Raw genomic sequence first — 27,117 nt, 5'->3', positions numbered from 1 at the left:
CATTCTGAGTTTCAATTCATTTCTGGAAGTAAAAATCAGTGTTTACTTAATACGAATGTTTATTTGAACTGTTTCAAGGAATAAAATCGGAGAAGGCAATGGCAGCCCACTCCAGTACTCTTGCCTGGAAAATTCCATGAACAGAGGAGCCTTGTGGGCTGCAGTCCATGGGATCGCGAAGAGTCGGACACGACCGAGTGACTTCACTTTCACTTTTCCCTTTCATGCATTGGAGAAGGAAATGGCAACCCACTCCAGTGTTCTTGCCTGGAGAATCCCAGGGACGGGGGAGCCTGGTGGGCTGCCATCTCTGGGGTCGCACAGAGTCGGACATGACTGAAGTGACTTAGCAGCAGCAGCAGCAAGGAATAAAATGGCCTCAAATTTGGGCCTAACCTTTTCACTAGGTTTGGGATGTATTTTGAACATAGTTTATTCCCCCATAGTTTATTAACCCAAATCAAATCTCAACACCAGAATAACTCCCTGTTCTTAATTATCACATTCTTTGTACCTCACTTTTTAATCATCACCATCATATCATTAATGTGAGCAAATGGGCACTTGTCCAGGCTACCAGAATGGTTCTGGGCAGTATACTCTTAGCTATCATCTCTACTTGAATGAAGTCCAAAAATGTTCAATGCTTTCCTCATGCTAGCAGTCACACGCCTCTTCTCTTCACCCTGACATTTTTTCCCTAGTATTTCTTTCTTGAATACACTGAAACAACACATTTCTAATAACATTTTAACTATTTTCAAAAATGCATCACCATCAATTACATGTTATACTTTTATCAACTTTAATCAAATGCATGGTATATATTTCACTTAACCAAACAATACAAAAATCCAATACAGAAGATTTCCTTCTGATTAGTACACACAAATTAGCTAGTAAAAATGCAATACCCAGTTCCCTGCCATTTGATCAAACCCAATGAGACATGAATTACAAGCACACTAACCACACCTACAAATCTGGAGCTTAAAGATTCTGATACAACTATAACCGTTTATGACAAATAAAAAAGGGGGCAAGGTCAGTTTGCCCATAAAACTAGTGAGCAGCAAAAAGAGTGAGCAGGGGCTGTGGAAAGTCTCCTCATTTGAGCTACGTACCAAATTCACATCATAGTTTCAGAAAGTGCTCTGGGATTTCCTGAAGCTGGCAATTGTTCGGATTTCCCTAAGTGCACACAGAGTATAGCTTTTGAATATAACAAGTTTGCTGAACTTGTGTGGTGTGCTGTGCTGTGCTTAGTTGCTCAGTCGTGTCTGACTCTTTGAGACCTTATGCACTATAAACCACCAGGCTCCTTTGTTTATGGGGACTCTTCAGGCAAGAATACTGGAGTGGGTTGCCATGTTCTCCAGCAGGGGATCTTCCCAACCCAGGGGTCACATTGCAGGTGGATTCTTTACCATCTGAGTCACCAGGGAAGCCCAAGAAAAATGAAATGAGTAGCCTATCCCTTCTCCAGGGGAACTTCCTGACCCAAGAATTGAACTAGGGTCTACTGCAATGCAGGCAGATTCTTTACCAGCTGAGTCACCAGGGAAGCCCAAACTTGTGTGTGCATATCCAAATGGTCAATAAAATCTGGACGTATGGTCAAGAGATAGCACAGAGGATAGACAGAAAGATACAAGGTTAGCTAGTAAAGAAGTGAAAATTGAAACCACTGTAGAAAATAAAAATAATAATAATAATTTTAAAAAATGGGTAAAGGACTAAAGACATACTCTAGAATTCAGTTAGAAAGGTAGGTAGTAAAAGACGAAAAGTCACCAAAATGACTCATAAAAAGAACTCCAGAAATAGAGACAAACATCATACAATTCGCCCATACAGACCATATATAGCAAAGCAGCACTTAGTAGGAATTCAGTAACTATTTTCTCAATGAATTAACCAAATGTAAGGAAAGTGTCAAAACTTGGTAGAATATAATATGGTACAGAGAGGTCAAGTAAAATGAGTCATAGGAAGAGGGCATAAAGAAATACATAAGGTAGGAAATATGCCTAAAATTGAACTCAGTTTAGTTCAGTCGCTTAGTGGTGTCCAACTCTTTGTGAACCCATGAACCATAGCACGCCAGGCCTCCGTGTCCATCACCAACTCCTGGAGTTTACCCAAACTCATGTCCATTGAGTCAGTGATGCCATCCAACCATCTCATCCTCTGTTGTTCCCTTCTCCTCCTGCCCCCATCTTTCCCAGAGTCAGGGTCTTTTCAAATGAGTCAGCTCTTTGCATCAGGTGGCCAAAGTATTGGAGTTTGAGCTTCAACATCAGTCCTTCCAGTGAACACCCAGGACTGATCTCCTTTAGGATGGACTGGTTGGATCTCCTTGCAGTCCGAGGGACTCTCAAGAGTCTTCTCCAACACCACAGTTCAAAAGCATCAATTCTTTGGTGCTCAGCTTTCTTTATAGTCCAACTCTAACATCCATTCATGAATACTGGAAAAACCATAGCCTTGACTAGATGGACCTTTGTTGGCAAAGTAATGTCTCTGCTTTTGAATATGCTATCTAGGTTGGTCATAACTTTCCTTCCAAGGAGTAAGCGTCTTTTAATTTCATGGCTGCAATCACCATCTGCAGTGATTTTGGAGCCCCCCAAAATAAAGTCTGACACTGTTTCCACTGTTTCCCAACCTATTTGCCATGAAGTGATGACACCAGATGCCATGATCTTCGTTTTCTGAATGTTGAGCTTTAAGCCAACTTTTTCACTCTCCTCTTTCACTTTCATCAAGAGGCTTTTGAGTTCCTGTTCACTTTCTGCCATAAGGGTGGTGTCATCTGCATATCTGAGGTTACTGATATTTCTCCCAGCAATCTTGATTCCAGCTTCTTCCAGCCCAGCGTTTCCCATGATGTACTCTGCACAGAAGTTAAATAAGCAGAGTGAAAACACATGGCCTTGACATACTCCTTTTCCTATTTGGAACCAGTCTGTTGTTCCATGTCCAGTTCTAACTGTTGCTTCCTGACCTGCATACAGGTTTCTCAAGAGGCAGGTCAGGTGGTCTGGTATTCCCATCTCTTCCAAAATGTTCCACAGTTTATTGATCCACACAGTCAAAAGCTTTTGCATAGACAATAAACTTAAACTAAGCAAGCCCATTTCTAAAGACTAGTTTTAAGAAATAAATATGGAACAAGATATTTATAATGATGCAAAATAAAAAAAAATTTAAATAAGCTACATTTATAAAGAGAAAGCTGGGATATGCACTGGAATATTATTCATCCTTTTAAAATTATGGTATAGATGAATATAGATATGAGAGAATAATTTAAAATAAGTTTAAAAGGCAGATTAAAAACAATAAGCCTATTGTTCAAAAAGAACTTTCAACCAAAGGAGCTGTAGGCATGAAGAGACTAGTGCTGGTTATCTTCAACAGGTATGAGTTTTCCCTTAAGAGGATAATGAATACTGTTTTCATTATATTCTAATTACTCTATATAAACAAGAACTCTTTGATAGATAATTCTAAATTGGTTATTTTAATTAGTTTGACATCATTTGATTGTCTTTTTTCTGTTCAGTTCAGTTTCTCAGTCATGTCTGACCCTGACTCCATGGACAGCAGCACGCCAGGCTTCCCTATCTGTCACCAACTCCCAGAGCTTACTCAAATGTGTCCATTGAGTTGGTGATGCCATCCAACAATCTCATCCTCTGTCATCCCCTTCTCCTCCTGCCTTCAATCTTTCCCAGCATCAGGGTCTTTTCAAATGATTCAGTTCTTCACATTGGCTGATCAAAGTATTGGAGCTTCATCTTCAGTATCAGCCTTGCCAATGAATATTCAGGATTAATTTCCTTAGGATTGACTGTTTGTGCTGCGACGACCGGGGCACTAAGCGCAGGTGGCTACGACGACTGGCGCTTGGCTGCGATGACCGGTGCACTAAGCGCGGCTGAGAGGAGCTACCCCACGTCTGAGGTCAGGGGCAGAAGCCAGGAGGACCCCATGCCCCAAGGGCAGTGGCCAAGAGGAGTTACCCCTCATCCGAGGTCAGGGGCAGTGGCTGAGAGTGCCAGGCTGCAACAGCACAGGAACGGCTGAGAGGAGCTACCCCGCGTTGGAGGTCGGGGCGGGGCGGCTGAGAGGAGCTACCCCGCGTCCGAGGTCGGGGGGGCGGCCAAGAGGAGCTACCCCGCGTCCAAGGTTCGGGTGGGGGGAAGGGGGGGAATGAGAGGAGTTACCCCATGTCCAAGGTCAGGGGCAGTCGGGAGGAGCTACCCCACGCCCCCACGCCTGAGGCCAGGGGCTGCGACCGGGAGGAGCAACCCCTTGCCCGAGGCCAGGGGCAGCCGGGAGGAGCTACCCCACGCCCCCACGCCCCCACGCTGGAGTCCAGGGGCTGCGGCCCGGAGGACCAACCCCACACCTGAGGCTAGGGGCGGCAGCTGGGAGGCGCTACCCCACACCCCAACACCTGAGGCCAGGGGCAGCGGCCAGGAGTAGCTATCCCACGCCCCCACGCTGGAGGCCAGGGGCTGTGGCCGGGAGGACCAACCCCATGCCTGAGGCCAGGGGCGGCAGCTGGGAGGCGCTACCCCATGCCCCAACACCTGGGGCCAGGGGTGGCAGCTGGGAGGACCAACCCCACGTCCAAGGAGCAGTGGCTGCGCGGGCAGAGGAGAGCCTAGAGGAGCTATCCCAAGTTGAAGGTCAGGAAGGGCGGTGGTGAGGAGATACCCCTCATCCAAGGTAAGGAGCAGCGGCTGCGCTTTGCTGGAGTAGCCATAAAGAGATACCCCACGCCCAAGGTAAGAGAAACCCAAGTAAGAAGGTAGGTGCTGCAAGAGGACATCAGAGGGCAGACACACTGAAACCATAATCACAGAAAACTAGTCAGTCTAATCACTCTAGGACCACAGCCTTGTCTAACTCAATGAAACTAAGCCATGCCCGTGGGGCATCCCAAGATGGGCAGGTCATGGTGGAGAGATCTGACAGAATGTGGTGCACTGGAGAAGGGAATGGCAAACCACTTCAGTATTCTTGCCTTGAGAACCCCATGAACAGTATGAAAAGGCAAAATGATAAGATACTGAAAGAGAACTCCCCAGGTCAGTAGGTGCCCAATATGCTACTGGAGATCAGTGGAGAAATAACTCCAGAAAGAATGAAGGGATGGAGCCAAAGCAAAAACAATATCCAGCTGTGGATGTGACTGGTGATAGAAGCAAGGTCCGATGCTGTAAAGAGCAATATTGCATAGGAACCTGGAATGTCAGGTCCATGAATCAAGGCAAATTGGAAGTGGTCAAACAAGAGATGGCAAGAGTGAATGTCTACATTCTAGGAATCAGCAAAGTAAAATGGACTGGAATGGGTGAGTTTAACTCAGATGACCATTATATCTACTACTGCGGGCAGGAATCCCTTAGAAGAAATGGAATAGCCATCATGGTCAACAAAAGAGTCCGAAATGTAGTACTTGGATGCAATCTCAAAAAACGACAGAATGATCTGTGTTCGTTTCCAAGGCAAACCATTCAATATCATAGTAATCCAAGACTATGCCCCAACCAGTAACACTGAAGAAGCTGAAGTTGAACGGTTCTATGAAGACCTACAAGACCTTTTAGAACTAACACTCAAAAAAGATGTCCTTTTCATTATAGGGGACTGGAATGCAAAAGTAGGAAGTCAAGAAATACCTGGAGTAACAGGCAAATTTGGCCTTGGAATACGGAATGAAGCAGGGCAAAGACTAATAGAGTTTTGCCAAGAAAATGCACTGGTCATAGCAAACACCCTCTTCCAACAACACAAGAGAAGACTCTACACATGGACATCCCCAGATGGTCAACACCAAAATCAGACTGATTATATTCTTTGCAGCCAAAGATGGAGAAGCTCTCTACAGTCAGCAAAAACAAGACCAGGAGCCGACTGTGGCTCAGATCATGAACTCCTTATTGCCAAATTCAGACTTAAATTGAAGAAAGTAGGGAAAACCACTAGACCATACAGGTATGGCCTAAACAAATCCCTTATGATTATACAGTGAAGGTGAGAAATAGATTTAAGGGCCTAGATCTGATAGATAGAGTGCCTGATGAACTATGGAATGAGGTTAGTGACATTGTACAGGAGACAGGGATCAAGACCATCCCTGTGGAAAAGAAATGCAAAAAAAGCAAAATGGCTGTCTGAGGAGGCCTTACAAATAGCTGTGAAAAGAAGAGAAGTGAAAAGCAAAGGAGCAAAGGAAAGATATAAGCATCTGAATGCAGAGTTCCAAAGAATAGCAAGAAGAGATAAGAAAGATTTCCTCAGGGGTCAATGCAAAGAAATAGAGGAAAACAACAGAATGGGAAAGACTAGAGATCTCTTCAAGAAAATTAGAGATACCAAGGGAATATTTCATGCAAAGATGAGCTCGATAAAGGACAGAAATGGTATGGACCTAACAGAAGCAGAAGATATTAAGAAGAGATGGCAAGAATACACAGAAGAACTGTACAAAAAAGATCTTCACGACCCAGATAATCACGATGGTGTGATCACTCACCTAGAGCCAGACATCCTGGAATGTGAAGTCAAGTGGGTCTTAGAAAACATCACTACAAACAAAGCTAGTGGAGGTGATGGAATTCCAGTTGAGCTACTTCAAATCCTGAAAGATGATGCTGTGAAAGAGCTGCACTCAATATGTCAACAAATTTGGAAAACTCAGCAGTTGCCACAAGACTGCAAAAGGTCCGTTTTCATTCCAATCCCAAAGAAAAGCAATGCCAAAGAATGCTCAAACTACCACACAATTGCACTCATCTCACACGCTAGTAAAGTAATGCTCAAAATTCTCCAAGCCAGGCTTCAGCAATATGTGAACCGTGAACTTCCTGATGTTCAAACTGGTTTTAGAAAAGGCAGAGGAGCCAGAGATCAAATTGCCAACATCCGCTGGATCATGGAAAAAGCAAGAGAGTTCCAGAAAAACACCTATTTCTGCTTTATTGACTATGCCAAAGCCTTTGACTGTGTGGATCACAATAAACTGTGGAAAATTCTGGAAGAGATGGGAATACCAGAGCACCTGGCCTGCCTCTTGAGAAATCTGTATGCACGTCAGGAAGCAACAGTTAGAACTGGACATGGAACAACAGACTGGTTCCAAATAGGAAAAGGAGTTCGTCAAGGCTGTATATTGTCACCCTGCTTATTTAACTTATATGCAGAGTACATCATGAGAAACATTGGACTGGAAGAAACACAAGCTGGAATCAAGATTGCCGGGAGAAATATCAATCACCTCAGATATGCAGATGACACCACCCTTATGGCAGAAAATGAACAGGAACTAAAAAGCCTCTTGATGAAAGTCAAAGTGGAGAGTGAAAAAGTTGGCTTAAAGCTCAACATTCAGAAAACGAAGATCATGGCATCTGGTCCCACCACTTCATGGGAAATAGATGGGGAAACAGTGGAAACAGTGTCAGACTTTATTTTTCTGGGCTCCAAAATCACTGCAGATGGTGACTGCAGCCATGAAATTAAAAGACGCTTACTCCTTGGAAGGAAGGTTATGACCAACCTAGATAGCATATTCAAAAGCAGAGACATTACTTTGCCAACAAAGTTTCGTCTAGTCAAGGCTATGGTTTTTCCTGTGGTCATGTATGGATGTGAGAGTTGGACTGTGAAGAAGGCTGAGCACTGAAGAATTGATGCCTTTGATCTGTGGTATTGGAGAAGACTCTTGAGAGTCCCTTGGACTGCAAGGAGATCCAGCCAGTCCATTCTGAAGGAGATCAGCCCTGGGATTTCTTTGGAAGGAATGATGCTAAAGCTGAAACTCCAGTACTTTGGCCATCTCATGCGAAGAGATGACTCATTGGAAAAGACCCTGATGCTGGGAGGGATTGGGGGAAGGAGGAGAAGGGGACGACAGAGGATGAGATGGCTGGATGGCATCACTGACTCGATGGACGTGAGTTTGAGTGAACTCCGGGAGTTGGTGATGGACAGGGAGTCCTGGCGTGCTGCAATTCATGGGGTCGCAAAGAGCAGGACATGACTGAGCGACTGAACTGAACTGAATTCTTTATTGTCCAAGGGACTATCAAGGCTCTTCTGCAACACCAGAGTTAAAGGCATCAATTCTTCAGCACTCAGCCTTCTTTATGGTCCAACTCTCACATCCATGCATGACTACTGAAAAAACCATAGCTTTGACTATATGGATCATCCTTGGTAAAGTAATCTCTCTGTTTTTTAAAATGCTGTCAAGGGTGGTCATAGCTTTTCTTCCAAGGAGCAATCACCTTTCAATTTCATGGCTGCATTCACAATCTGCAGTGATTTTGGAGCCCAAGAAAATAAAGTCTCTCATTGTTTTCCTTGTTTCCCCATCTATTTGCCATGAAGTGATGGGACCAGATGTCAGGATCTTCAATTTTTAAATGCTAACTTTTAAGTCAGCCCTTTCACACTCCTCTTTCACTTTCATCAAGAAGCTCTTTAGTTCCTCTTTGCTTTCTGCCATAAGGGTGGTGTCATCTACATATCTGAGGCTATTGATATTTGTCCCAGGAATCTTGATGCCTGCTTGTGCTTCATCCAGTCTGGCATTTTGCATGATGTACTCTGCATAGAAGTTAAATAAGCAGGCTGAGAATATACAGCCTTGACATACTCCTTTCCCAATTTGGAACCAGTCTGTTGTTCCATGTCCGGTTCTAACTATTGCTTCTTGACTTTCATAAAGACATCTCAGGAAGCAAGTAAGGAGGCCTGGTATTCCCATCTCTTTTAGTTTGTTGTGATCCACACAGCTTTAGCATAGTCAATGAAGCAGAAGCACATGTTTTTCTGGAATTCTGTTGTTTTTTCTATGATTCAATGGATGTTGGCAATTTGCTCTCTGGTTCCTCTGCCTTTTCTAAATCCAACTTGACATTCTGCAAGTTCTCAGTTCATGTACTGTTGAAGCCTTGCTTAGAGAATTTTGAGCATTACTTGCTAGCACGTGAGATGAGTGCACACAAGTTTGAACATTCTCTGGTATTACCTTTCCTTGGGATTAGAATGAAAACTGACCTTTTCCAGTCCTGTGGCCACTGCTGAGTTTTCCAAATTTGCTGGCATATTGAGTACAGCATTTCACAGCATCACCTTTTAGGATCTGAAATAGCTCAGCTGGAATTGCATCACCTTGACTAGCTTTGTTCATAGCAATGCTTCCCTAAGGCCCACTTGACTTCACACTCCAGGATATCTGGCTCTAGGTGAGTCATCACACCATCACAGTTACCTAGAGTCATGAAGACCTACTTCTGTGTACTCTTGTCACCTCTTCTAAATACTGTCTGCTTCTGTTAGGTCCGTACTGTTTCTGTCCTTTATTGTGCCCATCTTTACATGAAATCTTCCCTTGGTATCTCTAATTTTCTTGAAGAGACCGCTAGTCTTTCCCATTCTATTGTTTTCCTCTATTTCTTTGCACTGATCACTTAGGAAGGCTTTCTTATCTCTCTCCTTGCTATTCTTTGGAATTCTCCATTCATATGGATACATCTTTCCTTTTCTCCTTTGTCTTTCACTTCTCTTCTTTTCTTAGCTAGTTGCAAGGGCTCCTCAGACAATCATTTTGCCTTTTTGCATTTCTTTTTCTTGTGGGTGGTTTTGAGCACTGCCTCCTGTACAATGTTTAGAACCTCTATCAACAGTTCTTCAGGCACTCGGTCTATCAGATCTAATCCTTTGAATCTCCTTGTCACTTCTACTGTATAATCACAAGGGATTTGATTTAGGTCATAATTGAATGGTCTAGTGGTTTTCCCTACTTTCTTCAATTTAAGTCTAAATTTGGCAATAAAGAGTTCATGATCTGAAGCACAGTCAGCTCCTGGTCTTGTTTTTGCTGACTGTATAGAGCTTCTCCATCGTTGGCTGCAAAGAATATAATCGATCTTATTTCGGTATTGACCATCTGGTGATGTCATGTGTAGTCATCTCTTGTACGGCTGAAGTGAGTGTTTGCTATGACCAGTGTGTTCTCTTGGCAAAACTCTGTTAGCCTTTGCCCTGCTTCATTTTGTACTCCAAGGCCAAACTTGACTGTTACTACAAGGATCTCTTGACTTCCTACTTTTGCATTCCAGTCCCCTTTGATGAAAAGGACATCTTTTTTGGGTGTTAGTTCTAGCAGGTCTTGTAGGTCTTCACAGAACCATTCAACTTCAGTTTCTTCGGCATTAGTGGCTGGGGCATAGACTTGGATTACTGTGATACTGAATGGTTTGCCTTGGAAACGAACAGAGATCATTCTGTCATTTTTGAGAGGGCACCCAATTACTGCATTCTGGACTCTTTTGTTGACTATGAGAGCTACTTCATTTCTTCTTAGGTATTCTTGCCCACAGTAGTAGATACAGGGGTCATCTGAATTAAATTTGCCCATTCCGATCCATTTTAGTTCACTGATTCTTAAAATATCTATGTTCACTCTTGCAATCTTCTGTCTGACCTGAGCTGTTTAAAGATTACCTTCTTTAAATTAACTTAATAGAATAAAATCATGTTTTTGATATATGCATGTGTGTATATCCAGAATCCAAAATGTGGACAGTTTTGTGGTTATATTCTAATTTTTGATGTTAAAGAAAGATTACAAAAAAATTTTAAAATTGTTTATTACCAGTGTTAATAAGATTTAAGTTTACCTGGCATCTGGGTCACTGGAAATAAATAGTTTGATGTTTTGTTGTGATGGAATATTAACACTTTTCTATGTTCAAGATAACCAGACTGTTTCTAAACTGAAAAACAAATACGTATTTTTTTTTTTTTCCTCTTCAAGTCATCTTCCAGGTCAAACTTTTTATAATGAAGTTAGTTATGCAAAAAAATATTCATTATACTGTGTATAAAATTTACTATTCATTGATACAAAATAAAATAGAAAATGATTAATTTTAAAGGCTGTTCTTTAAATTTGGATTCCTGAGTTTTATTTTGAGGAAAATTAACAAATAGGCCACATTAGAGTTTCAAATGAAGACATATTATAATAGATTTTAGGAGAACTATATTAACATTTTTAACCATATTAAATTTTAATGTGTATAATTAAGAATGACTACCTAAGATTTAAGATGTTAAAAATAAGCAATTCTACAATCAATAACTAAAACATAATTTACAGTTTGAGATAAAAACTATTTATATTAATAATGATGTAACTTTTCTCTATAAAATACAGTTTTCATATTGAAATAAAATAGTCTAGGGAAGAGTATAATGTTCTTCTAGCCTAAAGATCAGAGAAGGCAATGGCACCCCACTCCAGTACTCTTGCCTGGAGAATCCCATGGAAGGAGGAGCCTGGTAGGCTGCAGTCCATGGGGTTGCTAAGGGTCGGACATGACTGAGAGAATTCCCTTTCACGTTTCACTTTCATGCATTGGAGAAGGCAATGGCAACCCACTCCAGTATTCTTGCCTGGAGAATCCCAGGGACGGGGGAGGCTGGTGGGCTGCCGTCTATGGGGTCGCACAGAGTTGGACACGACTGAAGCGACTTAGCAGCAGCAGCAGCAGCAGCAGCAGCCTAAAGATGGTTGCTGCTTAGTCACTCAGTCATGTCTGACTCTTTGCAACCCCATGGACCGTAGCCTACCAGGCTCCTCTGTCCATGGGATTCTCCAGGCAAGAATACTGGAGTGGGTTGCCATTCCGTTCTTCAAAAAGATGGTTAAGAAAATCTTAAAACTGCTAAACCTTGAACAATATAAAGTTGCTCATGGGATCTGACAACAAAAAGAAAAGACAAGAACAAAAGTAAGTGGGACCAGATGACACTAAGAAAATCAATAGAATGAAAAGACAACCTACATAATGAGAGAGAAAAAGCTGCACATCATATAGCTGATAAGGGGCTAATAATCCAAAATGTATAAAGAACTCATCCAACTCAAAAACAAACAAAAAATATAATTTAAAAATGGGAAGAGGGTCTAAATATACATTTTTCCAAAGACAACAGACAAATGGCCAAAAGGTACATGAAAAGATGCTCAGATTCCCTAATCACCAGGGTAATGCAAATCAAAACTACCTCACACTTGTTAGAATGGCTATTATCCAAATACCAAGCAATAATGTTAGGATATGGAGAAAAGGGAACTCTTGTGCACTGTTGGTGGAAACACAAGTTGGTACAGCCACCACAGAATACAGTACAGAGGTTCCTCAAAAAATTAAAAATATAAGTACCATATGATACAGCAATTTTGCTTCTGGATATTTTACCCAAAGAAAATGAAAACACTAATTCAAAAAGATATATATACCCCCAAGTTCATAGCGGCATTGTTTATAAAAGGAAAGAAATGAAACAAACTAAATTTCAATTGATGTATAAATGGATAAAGAAAAAAAAATATATATATATATATAAAATGAGATTATTCAGCCATACAAAACAAAATCTTTCCATTTGCAACATGAATTGGCCTTGAGCATTACAGTAAGTGAAATAAGTCTGAAAGACAAATACTGTATGATCATTTACATGTGGAATAAAAAAAAAAAAAACAGTTAATACATAGAGAACAGACTGACTGCCAAAGGATGGTGGAAGGGCAAGATGGGTCAAGAGAACGTGTACTACATTTGAAAGTTGCTAAGACAGTAAATCTTAAAAGTTCTCATTACAAGAAAAAAACGATTCCTATTAACTATGCATGCATGTTGATGATCTTAAGTAGACTTCTGTGTGGAAGTCTACTTCACACATTTATACACAATATATACAAGTATATTTCACAATATATACAACTATCGCCTGAACTATATTATGTCAATTACATCTCAAATTACAGACAATTATAGAGGATAAAAACCTCCCTGGGCCTTAATTAGTGTCCTTAAAAGACATGTTTAAGAAAATAATTTGCACATAGCATATAATAAATGCATAGCTTCTTTGAAAAAGTTTCCAGGCAACTGTCTTAATCAACAGAGTTAGCAAATGAATATTAACCCAATAACCAAAAAGTACTGGGCAATGAGGTGGCATCAAAGTAAAAGAAAATGATACTCCCTCAGGAAGTTTTAAGTTTTAGTCAGAGAGAAAAATAAAATTAAGTCCTTGTGAATGACCAAAAAGGCAATGGACATCCAGGAAAATTAAAAGATCAGAGTATGCTATAATAGGGCTTACTTTGGGGCTCAGCTGGTAAAGAATCTGCCTGCAATGTGGGAGAACTGGGTTTGATCCCTGGGTTGGGAAGATCCCCTGGAGAAGGGAAAGGCTACCCACTCCAGTATCCTGGCCTGGAGAATTCCATGGACTGTATAATCCATGGGGTCACAAAGAGTCGGAAATGACTGAGCGATTTTCACTATATGCTATAATAAGTCAAGGAGAAAGTAATTCATAAAGAAAGCTTTGCCTTGAAAGAGGATGATCCAAATTTTAACAAAGATGGCAAAAGTGAAGATAACATTCAAGACAAACAGGTATAGAGGCAATAATAAACACTGTGCTTGATGGAACTAAGTCTAACCTACATTAGTTCAGGGTGAGGAAGGTAGAAAATATTAATAATATACATAGGAAGGTGAAGATATTATGGAGCTCCTTGAAAGCCACATAGAGTCTGGAATTGTCAAATTATTTAAAATGGGATGATGGAGAGCTTTATAAAGATGCTATTCTTTTCTGCATTAATTACCTCACATTTTTCATTATCAACATCCAATTTCTCACTAGATAGCAAGGTTAAAGAGAATGAGCATCACATCATATTTACACATTATTACATCTCCTACATGTAGTGGAGCTACATGTTCAAAGAGTTCAAAAGTGCTGGTTGTTAGGTCATTTCAAACAAGGCTAATGGGACCAAATCTAGGAACCCTTAATGCTTTGACCAAAGACTGAATTCTTCATTGGATATTACAGTCACTCGAGGGTGCTATGCTTTCCTCTTGGAGATACAAGCCACTCACAGAGGATGAGATGGTTGGATGGCATCACCGACTCAATGGACATGAGTGTGAGCAAACTCTGGGATATGGTGAAGGACAGGGAAGCCTGGTGTTCTGCAGTCCATGCGGTCACAAAGAGTTAGACACAACTGAGCGACTGAACAACAACAACATATGCACAGCTGGCAATTTGGGAAAGTAAATATAAATGTGAATGTCTTCCAAGTTAAAAAAAAAAAAACTGGCTAAGTAAATAGAGAAAACTAAAAATTTTTTAATTTTACTCTAGTCAAATATAAAAAGTATTGCTCATCTTAGGTCACTACAAGAAGCCCAGATTAGCTTCATTTCCTTCCTGCGTAGAGAGGAAAATAGAGTCTCTGACTCATGAAGGTAGGTCAGGAAATGGCAGGAGTACATCCTTCTGACATAGGAAGCTGGGAGGCCAAATCAATGAGAACATTAATGTCCTCAGCTTTTTTACAGCAGAGAGTCAATCAATACTTTATAAAAGTGAGACATAATGCTCAGACCACTTGAAATATTTTATATAATCTTTTTTCTTAACCTTAGAGGAAATGCCGGGGATATAATTACCTTTCAAGTGAAAAGACAGCTATTTGAAATTCAGCAATTCTTTCTGTCTCACTAGGGTTTCTTTTTCTTTTCTATGAAATTCATTTTGAATTTTAAATGGAAACAATGATTCCATTTTTATAAACTATTTCCACATATCTATTCTTCTGTCTGTATATGCATAGAAAGACATCTAGAATGATTTTACTCAATGTTGATAATGTCACCTTCAGAGTTAGAAGGAATTTCATTTATTATATTTAATTACCTGCATTGGTTAATTTCTTTATAATAAAAACAAAATATTTTTTGAAATGCAAAGAAAATTAAGATGACTCAATGAGTCGTCTGGTAGTTCAGAATAATGATTTACATTGGTGATAAAAACTGGGACATCCACTGGCATACAGATGTACTAAAAGGCAAAGGCAAAAGTGAATGAACTACAGGTAGAGCATAAAGGAAAAAAGTGGATTCAGGACAAAGCCCTGAGTATTCTATCAATCAGAGGTTGCCTAGAAAATGAAAAAGAGCAGAAACTGCAGCCATAGGAGTATGTGCTATCACAGAAGGTAAAAGAACTCTCATATAGAAAGAAATCTCCCATTATGTCAATGTCTTGCTTACAGCAAGATGAGAATATAGAATCCACTAGATTCATCAGCATAGAAGTTGCAAGTGACCTTGAGATGAATAGGATGTGCAATTCTGACAGAGCTGTACAAGTCAGTATCAAATCTTAAGTGGGCTGAGGAGTAAAGAGAGGTGAGCAAGCAGGGACAGTTTGTGCAGATATGTTTTGCTGCAAGAGGAAAAGAAATAGGAAGTGACTGCAGAGAGACATGATATCAAGAGAAGTTTCTTTGTGCATATGTTTTGCTGCATTTCAATATAAATTGGGACATATAAAGGCAAGTCTGCACACTGTTGATGTGGAAACAAAGAGGTTAGGAGAGCTAATCGAAGAAGCAACCTTCTTGAGTATTAGTTATTTACAATATAAGACCCTGGCAAATAAAAATTCAGAAACTTAAATAGGATGTGATGCTGCTGAAAGTGTAAATCCACATTTCCCTAAGCCCCAAATTAGCCTTATCTAAGTGCTGTGGAAAACCTAAAGAAATTGTATAAAACTTATCATTATGCTAGTCTAGATTTTTGAAGTAAGGGAAAAAAAAAATAAAGTGAATGGAAGAAAGCAATGCTAAATGAAGAAATCAAACACATTAACAAGATGATCTACTGAAGAGAATGGTACAATTAGAAACAAACCAAAAAATTGTGGGACTGAGAAAAAATGATACAGGCAAAAATCCCAAATACCAAGAAATGGGATTTAAAGGCAAAGCCAAAGAATGTTCAAACTACCGCACAATTGCACTCATCTCACACGCTAGTAAAGAAATGCTCAAAATTCTCCAAGCCAGGCTTCAGCAATATGTGAACCGTGAACTTCCTGATGTTCAAGCTGGTTTTAGAAAAGGCAGAGGAACCAGAGATCAAATTGCCAACATCCGCTGGATCATCGAAAAAGCAAGAGAGTTCCAGAAAAACATCTCTTTCTGCTTTATTGACTATGCCAAAGCCTTTGACTGTGTGGATCACAATAAAATGTGGAAAATTCTGAAAGAGATGGGAATACCAGACCACCTGACCTGCCTCTTGAGAAATTTGTATGCACATCAGGAAGCAACAGTTAGAACTGGACATGGAACAACAGAGTGGTTCCAAATAGGAAAAGGAGGACGTCAAGGCTGTATATTGTCACCCTGCTTATTTAACTTATATGCAGAGTACATCATGAGAAACACTGGACTGGAAGAAACACAAGCTGGAATTAAGATTGCCAGGAGAAATATCAATAACCTCAGATATGCAGATGACACCACCCTTATGGCAGAAAATGAACAGGAACTAAAAAGCCTCTTGATGAAAGTCAAAGTGGAGAGTGAAAAAGTTGTCTTAAAGCTCAACATTCAGAAAATGAAGATCACAGCATCTGGTCCCATCACTTCATGGGAAATAGATGGAGAAACAGTGGAAACAGTGTCAGACTTTATTTTTGGGGGCTCCAAAATCACTGCAGATGGTGACTGCAGCCATGAAATTAAAAGACGCTTACTCCTTGGAAGAAAAGTTATGACCAACCTAGATAGCATATTCAAAAGCAGAGACATTACTTTGCCAACAAAGGTTCGTCTAGTCAAGGCTATGGTTTTTCCTGTGGTCATGAATGGATGTGAGAGTTGGACTGTGAAGAAGGCTGAGTGCCAAAGAATTGATGCCTTTGAACTGTGGTGTTGGAGAAGACTCTTGAGAGTCCCTTGGACTGCAAGGAGATCCAACCAGTCCATTCTGAAGGAGATCAGCCCTGGGATTTCTTTGGAAGGAATATGCTAAAGCTGAAACTCCAGTACTTTGGCCACCTCATGCGAAGAGTTGACTCATTGGAAAAGACTCTGATGCTGGGAGGGATTGGGGGCAGGAGGAGAAGGGGACGACAGAGAATGAGATGGCTGGATGGCATCACTGACTCGATGGACGTGAGGCTGGGTGAACTCCAGGAGTTGGTGATGGACAGGGAGGCCTGGCGTGCTGCGATTCATGGGGTTGCAAAGAGTCGGACACGACTGAGGGACTGAACTGAACTGAACTGAACTGAAGCTATGATTTAAATTATTACCATTGGACCTCAGTGACCAATGCTAGATGGATTCAGTAGAAAAATGAAAATAAACTAACTTGAGATGCATAACTTAAAAACATAACTGAGTATTATAAGGATGGACTTTAAAATACAATGAAACAAACTTCCTGTCAAGGAAAAATTTGTTAAAAGGAACATAAAATTAAAATACGAATTTTTCTTCAAAAAGTTGTTTGAATGCTGACATTATAAATAGCCTATTACCCGGCAGCATCTAGAAGACTACAGAGATACTCAAAAAATGAAGTTAAAATTTATTTCCTAAGTAAAAATCAAAAATAGTATAGAGCAAGTAGACAGATATAAAGAAACACTTGAAGTACTGCTTCTCTATATCTATTACTAACATTTTTATAGTGCTTTCTATGTGTCAAGCACTGCTATGCCCTTCTAATTTTTCATATGTAAGTCTCAGGGTAACTCTATGAGGAGATATACAATTATCCTCCATTTTATAGATGAGTAACTGACATCTCACTTTCAGTTCTGTTTAGTCACTCAGTCATGTCTGACTCTTTGTGACTCCATGGACTGCAGCACATGAGGCCTCCCTGCCCATCACCAACTCCCGGAGTTTACTCAAACTCATGTCCATCAAGTTGGTGATGCCATCCAACTATCTCATCCTCTGTCATCCCCTTTTCCTCCTGCCTTCAATCCTTCCCAGCATCAGGGTCTTTTCAAATGAGTCAGCTCTTCACATCAGGTGGCCAAAGTATTGGAGTTTCAGCTTCAACATCAGTCTTTCCAATGAATATTCAGGACTGATTTCCTTTAGAATGGACTGGTTGGATCTTTTTTGCAGTCCAAGAGATCTCACTTTATACAACTAGTAAACAGCAGGCAGTCTGACTCCATGTTGCTAACCACTATATTGATGGTTATTACATGTATCAACAATAGAATGGTAAATCTTTTTCATGTAGGAGAGAATGACTCCATTTAAAGATTATAAGAAAGCACACACACGCACATCAATATACTTTATCCTCAGGAGTATTTTACTTCTTGGATTGCTTTTTACGTGACTTAAAATCCTACTGTTAAAAATTTAGCCAGAATACCAGAGGAAAATATTACCTTATAAAAAGAAAGAAAACATACAGAAAAAAAATTCATTCAATGCATTAGTAAGAAGAGGCCAAAATCTACGGTCCACAATTAGAAAACTCAGAAAAATACTTGCTATTCAAAAGGAGGATTCCCCAGAAATCCTCATCACTGCTTGCTATGTGATTATCTGATGCTATTCACAGAAAGTTAAAATTGAATGTGAAAACACATTTTGAGATAAAGAGTGCACTACCCAAAAAAGTATAATAGCTATATCTTTTTTTTCTATCTTCTTTAAACTAGAAAGTCCAAAAATGAAGCTCAGCTTTTAATGAGTGTAATTTTAAAAAAGGTTTAAGACTTATATACTACCATTAGAGAATTCTAATTTTAGAAAAGTAATTGCTTTACTTCTTAGGTAGAACATTCTCACTGACCTCCTCCACCATACTTGAAAAAGTTACTTTGCTAGTCGAAAGGAAACCATGAACCTATGAAAGTGAACATTTCTTTAATTCAGCTGCTTTTAAATGTTAAGGAGTATAAATTCAGAAAATATTTAAACCTTGGGTTAAAGAGTATGATAAATATTGAAGAGCAAAATCTGGGCAAGATATCATCCATTTCTAGGCCTCTTTTTAAAAAGACCACATTTTGGCAGGAATTCAACCCAATACTGAGGGAGGAAAGCAACAGGCCGAGCTGACTCCATCTTGAAAAAGAAGGAAACTCCATCATGCATGTTCAGTGAGCTCTGGACCATGTGCCTGGGAGTCATGGGGATAACACAGCTACAGCCAAACTGGCCTCCCGGACTGATAAACACGATTCCATATTAAGAATTCCCGTCACCAAAAAGAATGTAATAATCCTCTATGTAGTCAATGACCTTTGTAATCTTTGTGGCACCCATTGGTGTAGGCTACAGTGTATAACCAGCTGACCCTTCTGGTTATGAATCATGGCTGTAACCTGATTGTATCTCCCTTTAACATTTTCCAGGCTAGGTTTAAGGAATCTGGGGATGTGGGCTTGAGCAGTACACTTAAGATACATAAGGTTTTCACAAAACTCGGTTGGTTTCCTTAGCTAGGAGGAGACTCTGCCTTGGGCCCGCAGGTGTAATAAACTGCACTCCACTATCTGCATTGTCCTTCTGAGTGAGTTTGTTTCCCAGAACGTGTGGCTACAACGATACCAATGCAGGGAAGCCCCAGTTGACGCCTGAGAAAACTGAATAGTAAACAAAAATGCCTCTAATAAGTCAAGCAAAAGTGATAATACACAACCTAAATGCAGCAAAGACTACAATGTAAAAATCTAACGACTACAATTTATCTGTAATATTACAGAAGACAAATTACCTTTAAACATGCTTTAAAAATAATATTACATCATAAAATAATTTTAAATATTATATCATAAATATTATAAAATTTAAAAATATTATTAAATTATTTTAAATATTATAAATATAGAACATATGCTCAACTATTTCTACAACACAGAAAACACCAAGTGAAATTCAGCATCTTACCTTAGACCAAAGATGTGTGATTGTTCGTAGTTGAATAAAGAACGAATCTTGGCTTCAGAATTCAAAATTATAAGTCTGTCAATAATATCCTATAAAACAGTCTTAGAGTTAGACTGTACTTGGCTGAAACCATTTAAAGAAAATCAAATTGACAGATATTTAGATTTGTGCTTTACATGTGAATGTACGGAGCTTTACATTTGAATGTGGAGAGCCATTTAAAAAACGGATTTTTTTTTTTTTAATTAATAGTTCAGTCTCACCCCTAGAGATTCTAAATTAATTGGTCTGGGTGTGATATGGACATTAAGACTTGTAAACATTCCTGAAATAAATCAAATGTTTAGCCAAAAAGGAGAATCATTAATTTATAACCCACTTTGGTACTGTGTGAGCAGCTTACTGTAACCAGTTCAATACTGTTTAAACTTCTAAAAATGTAAACTACTTTCAAAAACAAATTTGAATTCTACAAATGTCAAGCATAAACAGTGGATTTAGTTTTATCTGGAACTATTTGAGATTTTGTTAATAGATATCTTCTTCTCATTTAAATCAGTGGTTTCCAACCCTGAAGACAACCCTATGGAACTTAAAAAAGTAAACAGCTGCCCAGGCTCTACCACAGAGCAATTACCTCACTACTCCTGAGGGTAGGATTCTGGCATTGACATCCTTGTAAAAGCTTCCCAAAGTTGTTGCAATGGGTAACCAGGTTTAAGAATCACTGATGCAGAGAGAACTTGATGCCTAGGTGTCATCAGCTGTCCCAAGCAATGACAATAAAAGCCCAACACAAAATTCTGAGCATTCTCTAAAAGGCTTTCTTTCTATAATGCCTGACTTTTGTGCATATCTTTGGGTTTAGGCCTAAGATATTTATTCATAGACAAATACCTTTCTCTCTCATTGTTCATTTTCCTGACCAACAAACTTGCTACATTCCATGAGTTTAAATTCAAGATACTTCTGTAACCAATATGGCAAAAAGAGGAAGATTATACTAGGGAATAAAGTCACAGAATATTTACTGAGGTCAATATAGATAATAGTACAAACATATCAAATAACTTAAGAGGCCAGGAAATAAGTCTGTAAGAAGGAGGAAATAATGGACTTAAAAATCACATCTGAAAAATAATAAACAAGACACAGTAAATATAGGATTTTTAATAAACTTACAAACTGAAATGTTTACATGGAACACTTAGGAAGGCATTTACCATTCCACAGATATCTTGAAAAATGTGTAAATAATGTAAGCACAAGAATTTACAATCAGCAAATATTAAATAAACTGCCTAACAATGAAGAATCAAAGAATTGCTAACTTTAAGAATCTGTCACTGTTGTCTGCTTCTTAGCAAGTGTTGACTTAAAAATAGTCACAACCTTAAAGTTGAGAGTTATGTTTTATTCAATGTAAATTTTTAGGACTTAAGCTCAAGAGGCAACATCTCAGGAAACCCTGAGAAAACTGCTCTAGGGGGGTGGGTCGGGGTGTGAGTCAGGTTATACAGAAGTTTGCAACAAAAGGCAGGTAGTCTGAACATCTTTGTGAATTAAGAGTTTTCTAAAAATGCAACCTTATTGTGTGGTAAACTTAACTAAGCCCCATATATGTCAAAACTGAGGGGAAATTTGTCATTACAAAAATTAGTGACATATAAATACCATTGGCAGGAATGTGAGTTGGTACAGCTCCTATGGAGAACAGTATGGAGGTTCCTTAAAAAACTAAAAATAACATACACCCCACTATATATAAAATAGATAACTAAAAAGGACCTACTCTGGGGCTTCCCTGGTGGTTTACTGGTAAAGAATCCACCTGCTAATGCAGGAGACCTGGGTTCAGTCCCTGGGTTGGGAAGATCCCCTTGAAGAGGGCATGACAACCCACTCCAGTATTTTTGCCTGGAGAATCCCATGGAGAGAGGAGCCTGGCAGGCTACAGTCCATGGGGTCACAAAAGAGTCAGGCACAACTTAGTGACTAAAAACTAACAACACCAAAGACCTACTCTATAGCACAGGGAACTCTTCTCAATCCTCTGTCATGACTTATATAGGAAAATAATCTAAAAAAGAGTGGATGTAAGAATAACTGATTCACTTTGCTCTACAGCAGAAATTAACACAACATTTTAAATCAACTATACTCCAATAAAATTTTTTTTAAAACTAAAAAAAAAAAAAAAAAGAAAACCAGATATCCCAAATTAAGTAATTCAGCACTTTTCTATGTATGGAAAGATTCAAGAGTCTGGACTCACAGAAATCATTCCTTTTATTAGCATCTCACCTATCCTAGGGCCAGTATCCTAAGTTCACATCCTGAATTCTTTAGTGCTCACCACAGGGAGTGGCTGGAGCCTAATGGCTGCCTGGTCTCACTAAGGTATTTTTCTCCTTCCTGAGTGCCCTCAGGGTTCAGGAATTCACCTTTGGAGGCCCAGAATCACTGATGCCTGTGACATCCTTGTTTACTGATACAGCAGGAAATATTCCATTTCTCACTAGACACTCCTTGTTTCAAAACACTTCTTGACACTTCATGGTTCAAAAGTTTTAGCTCTGAATCTAAGTACTAGATACTGTAAGAATACAGGATATAGAATGTATTTCCAATAAGCTAACTGCAGCAATCTATCAATGATAATGTATTTTTCAGAGAACAAATGTTACAGTAAATGAATTCTTCTTCAAAGAGGATTATATTGATGGATCACCACTTAGGGAAGAAAAGGAAACTCCTGAGAAGTCTGCCTTATGGAGAAATTCAGTTTCTAAGCAAAATGGGTATCAAGAAGGCAATGTTTCCTAAAATAAGCAGTAGCTTTTCAGTAACAAATTAGTGCAAGTAAGGCTTGGGACTTGCAAAAAAGAGTCAGGAACGCTGTACTTTTTTTTTTTTTAAGCATATTGTCTAGCTTGAGAATACATTAAATGACCAAGTAAGCCACAATGAAACCAAGACTGGAACCACAAAGAAGAATATTCATTTTCTATAAATCAATATATGTTTGAGTGCCTATTGTGTTTACAATTGTCCCAAAGCTTGTGTTGGTGCTATTTGATGCCTTTTACTTAAGATAGGGCCAAGTGAAGGGTAAAGAACAGATCAACCATAATGCCAATATTCCCATACTTGCATTATTAGGAGTATCTTGCAACTAGTTAGTCCATGAACATCTATTAGCAATATTCAGTCTATTAAAAGTCCTTCCTTGTACTTTTTCAAAGAAGGGAATGTCTTAGTCCATTCTGGACACTATAATAAAATTCCATAGACTGGGTGGTTTAGAAACAACAGAAGTTTATTTCTCACATTTCTGGAGGCTGAGAAGTACAAGATCAAGTTGCCAGATTTTGTGTCTGATGAGGATCTATTTTCTAGCTCACAGACGGTCATTTTTTGCTGTGTCCTCAGATGGCAGAAGGGGCAAGGGTCTTTTTTTTTTTTTTTTTTTTTAAGGCACTATTCACCCCTTAAAGGGCTTCCCCTGTGGCTCAGCTGGTAAGGAATCCGCCTGCAATGTGGGAGACCTGGGTTGAATCCCTGGGTTGGGAAGATCCCCTGGAGAAGGGAATGGCTACCTACTCCAGTAATCTGGCCTGGAGAATTCCATGGAGTCACTGTATAATCCATGGGGTCACAAAGAGGTGGACATGACTGAGAGACTTTTACTTCACTTTACTTCATCCCTTAAAAACCCCACCTCCAAATATCATCATACTGGGAATGAAGTTTCAATAAATTAATTTGGGGGTATACAAACATTCAGTCTATAGACAAGAGGTAGATGAAAATGCCATTCTGCCGGTGTGGTGAGTTGAATGGTAACTATCCCTGAAAAAGCATGTCTATGTTCTAATCCCAAAAATCTATGATTGTTACCCTATTGAGAAAAAGGTTCTTTGCAGAGGTAACTAAGAATCAATATATGATCATCTTGGATTAAGCAAGTAGGCCCTAAATCTAATGACAGTGTTCTTGTAAGAAAAAGACAAAGGGATATTTAAAACAGAAGAGGAGAAAGCCTAAAGGAAATGTATACAGAAAATGTATACAATGAGCCTGGAATATCCTATCAAATAAGTCAATAAAGAAAAATACCAAATAACAAAAGGAGTCAGTAGACAATGAAATAATATTTTGACCATCAAAAGCAATAATGACTGCACTGAGTTAAAATATATGTGTAAAATCCAGAAGTTCATTATGATAATAACCATCATAAAACCTCCCTTTTACAGATTAATAGAACACAAATTCATTACTCTGCAAATTAAAATATCAAGCATTTATTTTGCTATTTCTGAAAGAACTGTATTTCAGGATTTCCTTTATTAAATAATTTCAGTTAAATACAAAAAAGAACGACAGACTAGAATCACCATTTCACATCTCTTAATGAAACAATTAGTACAACTCATAGCAAAAGTAGCCTAGTTTCTCCAATAAGTTAACTGCATGGAAACAAAAAGGGGAAAATGTTTTAGAAAATGACTGAAAAGGATATAATGACTGAATGCAACATGTGGACCTTGTTTGGATGATGACTTGAGAAACTGAAAAAAAACAAAGACATCTTTGACACAGCAGAGGAAACTTCTATACAGACTACACTAGATATTAGATAATGTGAAGGAGCATGGACTGTGTATAGAGACAAAGGGAATAAGGAAATAAACAGAAAGACTGCATCTGGCTTTCACTTTTAAAGGATCATTGTGAGGATACCTTATGAGCTAAGACTGGAAGAAAAAACAGTTAACATATCACTGGAGTAATCTAGACAAGAAACGAAGGTCTAAACTAAGGTAGTCTTAATATAAATAAAGTAAATAAGATCAAGTCATGAAGGAGAGAAAAATTTATAAATAGTAAGAAATTACCATAAAGAGGAGTCAAAAATGACTTTCCAGTTTGTAGCTCATTCAACTATGTGAATGATAGTGCCATATGTTGAGATAGAAAAATAAGAAATGGAATTGATTTAAGACAGAGAAAAACATAATATTCAGTTGTGGACATGGTTAAATCTATGATTTCTATGAGTTTTCCTAATGTCCACTATCTGGTAGATTATGGGTATAGTCCTGGCAGTCAAGTAAGTGATACAGTTCAGAGAGTTGTCAATGTACAATCAAAGCCACAGAATTGGATGAAATGAACCTAAAGGTGTGGAACTGCAGTGTTGGAGAAGACTCTTAAGAGTCCCTCGGACTGTAAAGAGATCAAACCAGTCAATACTAAAGGAAATCAGTCCTGAATATTCAATGAAAGGACCGATGCTAAAGCTGAAACTCCCAATACTTTGGCCACCTGATGCAAAGCGCTGACTCACTGGAAAAGACCCTGATGCTGGGAAGAACTGAAGTCAGGAGAAGAAGGAGATGACAGAGGATGAGATAGTTATATGGCATGATGGACAAGACTTTGAACAAGCTCGAGGAGTTGGTGATGGACAGGGAAGCCTGATGTGCTGCAGTCCATGGGGTCACAAAGAGTCAGACACAACTGAGTGACTGAACTGTCTGAGCCTAAAGGACATAAGACAGCAGAAGAGAAGTCCACAAAAGAGACCACAGAAGCTGTAAGAGAACTAGAACTAGTGCCATAGCCACAGAAGAGAATGACAATGAGGAGGAATGAATCAACTCCATTAAATGCCACAATGTGGAAAATTAAGTTAAATATAGGGGAAGGTTATTTAACTTATATGCAGAGTACATCATGAGAAATGCTGGGCTGGAAGAAGCACAAGCTGGAATCAAGATTGCCGGGAGAAATATCAATAACCTCAGATATGCAGATGACACCACCCTTATGGCAGAAAGTGAACAGGAACTAAAAAGCCTCTTGATGAAAGTGAAAGAGGAGAGTGAAAAAGTTGGCTTAAAGCTCAACATTCAGAAAACGAAGATCATGGCATTTGATCCCATCACTTCATGGAAAATAGATGGAGAAACAGTGGAAACAGTGTCAGACTTTATTTTTTTGGGCTCCAAAATCACTGCAGATGGTGACTGCAGCCATGAAATTAAAAGACGCTTACTCCTTGGAAGGAAAGTTATGACCAACCTAGATAGCATATTCAAAAGCAGAGACATTACTTTGCCAACAAAGGTCCGTCTAGTCAAGGCTATGGTTTTTCCAGTGGTCATGTATGGAGTGAGAGTTGGACTGTGAAGAAAGCTGAGCACCAAAGAATTGATGCTTTTGAACTGTGGTGTTGGAGAAGACTCTTGAGAGTCCCTTGGACTGCAAGGAGATCCAACCAGTCCATTCTGAAGGAGATCAGCCCTGGGGTTTCTTTGGAAGCAATGATGCTAAAGCTGAAACTCCAGTACTTTGGCCACCTCATGGGAAGAGATGACTCATTGGAAAAGACCCTGATGCTGGGAGGGATTGGGGGCAAGAGGAGAAGGGGACAACAGAGGATGAGATAGCTGGATGGCATCACCGACTCGATGGACGTGAGTTTGAGTGAACTCCGGGAGTTGGTGATGGACAGGGAGGCCTGGTGTGCTGCGATTCATGGGGTCGCAAAGAGTCAGACACGACTGAGAGCCTGAACTGAACTGAACTGAGGGGAAGGTTCCATTAGATTAGGGAATTACATATTTATCAGTGACTTTTGGCAGAAAAAGACTCCAGATTACAGTGACTTCTAGAGTTGATACAAGAGAAAGAAGTTGAGAATTCAAATATAGGCAATTTTTTCAAAATACTTTCTGACAAAGAAAACTATAGGGTGATAGCTAAAAGACAACATAGATCAAGGGAAATTTTTTTTTTTAATAAGTGTTTATACTTGTTTAAATGATGACTGGAAGCAGTGATTCATTTACAGGGTTAAAATGTAGTGTCATTAAGAAGATGGACTATCAAAACTATATGCAGTTAATCATTTTAAGACTATATTAAAGACAAATCCTTTACTTAAGTGGACAGGTATTTTTGACTATGCACTGTAGCATATCCACAAAAACTTGAGAACAAACACCCAAGCCATTGCTCTAGATTAAATAACAGCACATTTGTATTAATATAATACTTGTGTTCCATAACAGATTTCAACAAAGGCAATAATGTTATAAATACTTTCAAAAACCATTCACTGGATCCAGTTATTACTAGATGTAAATATGACCAAGATATTCTACTCGCTTTCAGGTCCTCACAGTGTAGCAGGGAAGACAGGCAGATAAATGGTTAATTATAAAACTACTTAAGAAGTGCCAAGATACAAGTAAGTA

At 39.2% G+C, this 27,117-nt stretch overlaps 1 protein-coding gene across 3 annotated transcripts in view; it reads right to left on the bottom strand.

Moving 5' to 3' along the window:
* Positions 1-27,117, bottom strand: part of TBC1D32 (TBC1 domain family member 32) — a 208,130-nt gene that overhangs the window by 89,112 nt on the left and 91,901 nt on the right. For all 3 annotated transcript variants that reach the window (XM_055535047.1, XM_055535046.1, XM_055535044.1), the window contains exon 23: positions 19,850-19,938. In XM_055535047.1, the coding sequence (XP_055391022.1) occupies positions 19,850-19,938 (89 nt within the window). The remainder of the gene's footprint in view (positions 1-19,849; positions 19,939-27,117) is intronic.

The sequence above is a fragment of the Bubalus kerabau genome, chromosome 9 (genome assembly GCF_029407905.1).
Source record: "Bubalus kerabau isolate K-KA32 ecotype Philippines breed swamp buffalo chromosome 9, PCC_UOA_SB_1v2, whole genome shotgun sequence".
Classification (NCBI taxonomy): domain Eukaryota; kingdom Metazoa; phylum Chordata; class Mammalia; order Artiodactyla; family Bovidae; genus Bubalus; species Bubalus kerabau.
This window is presented reverse-complemented; position numbering and strand designations above follow the sequence as displayed.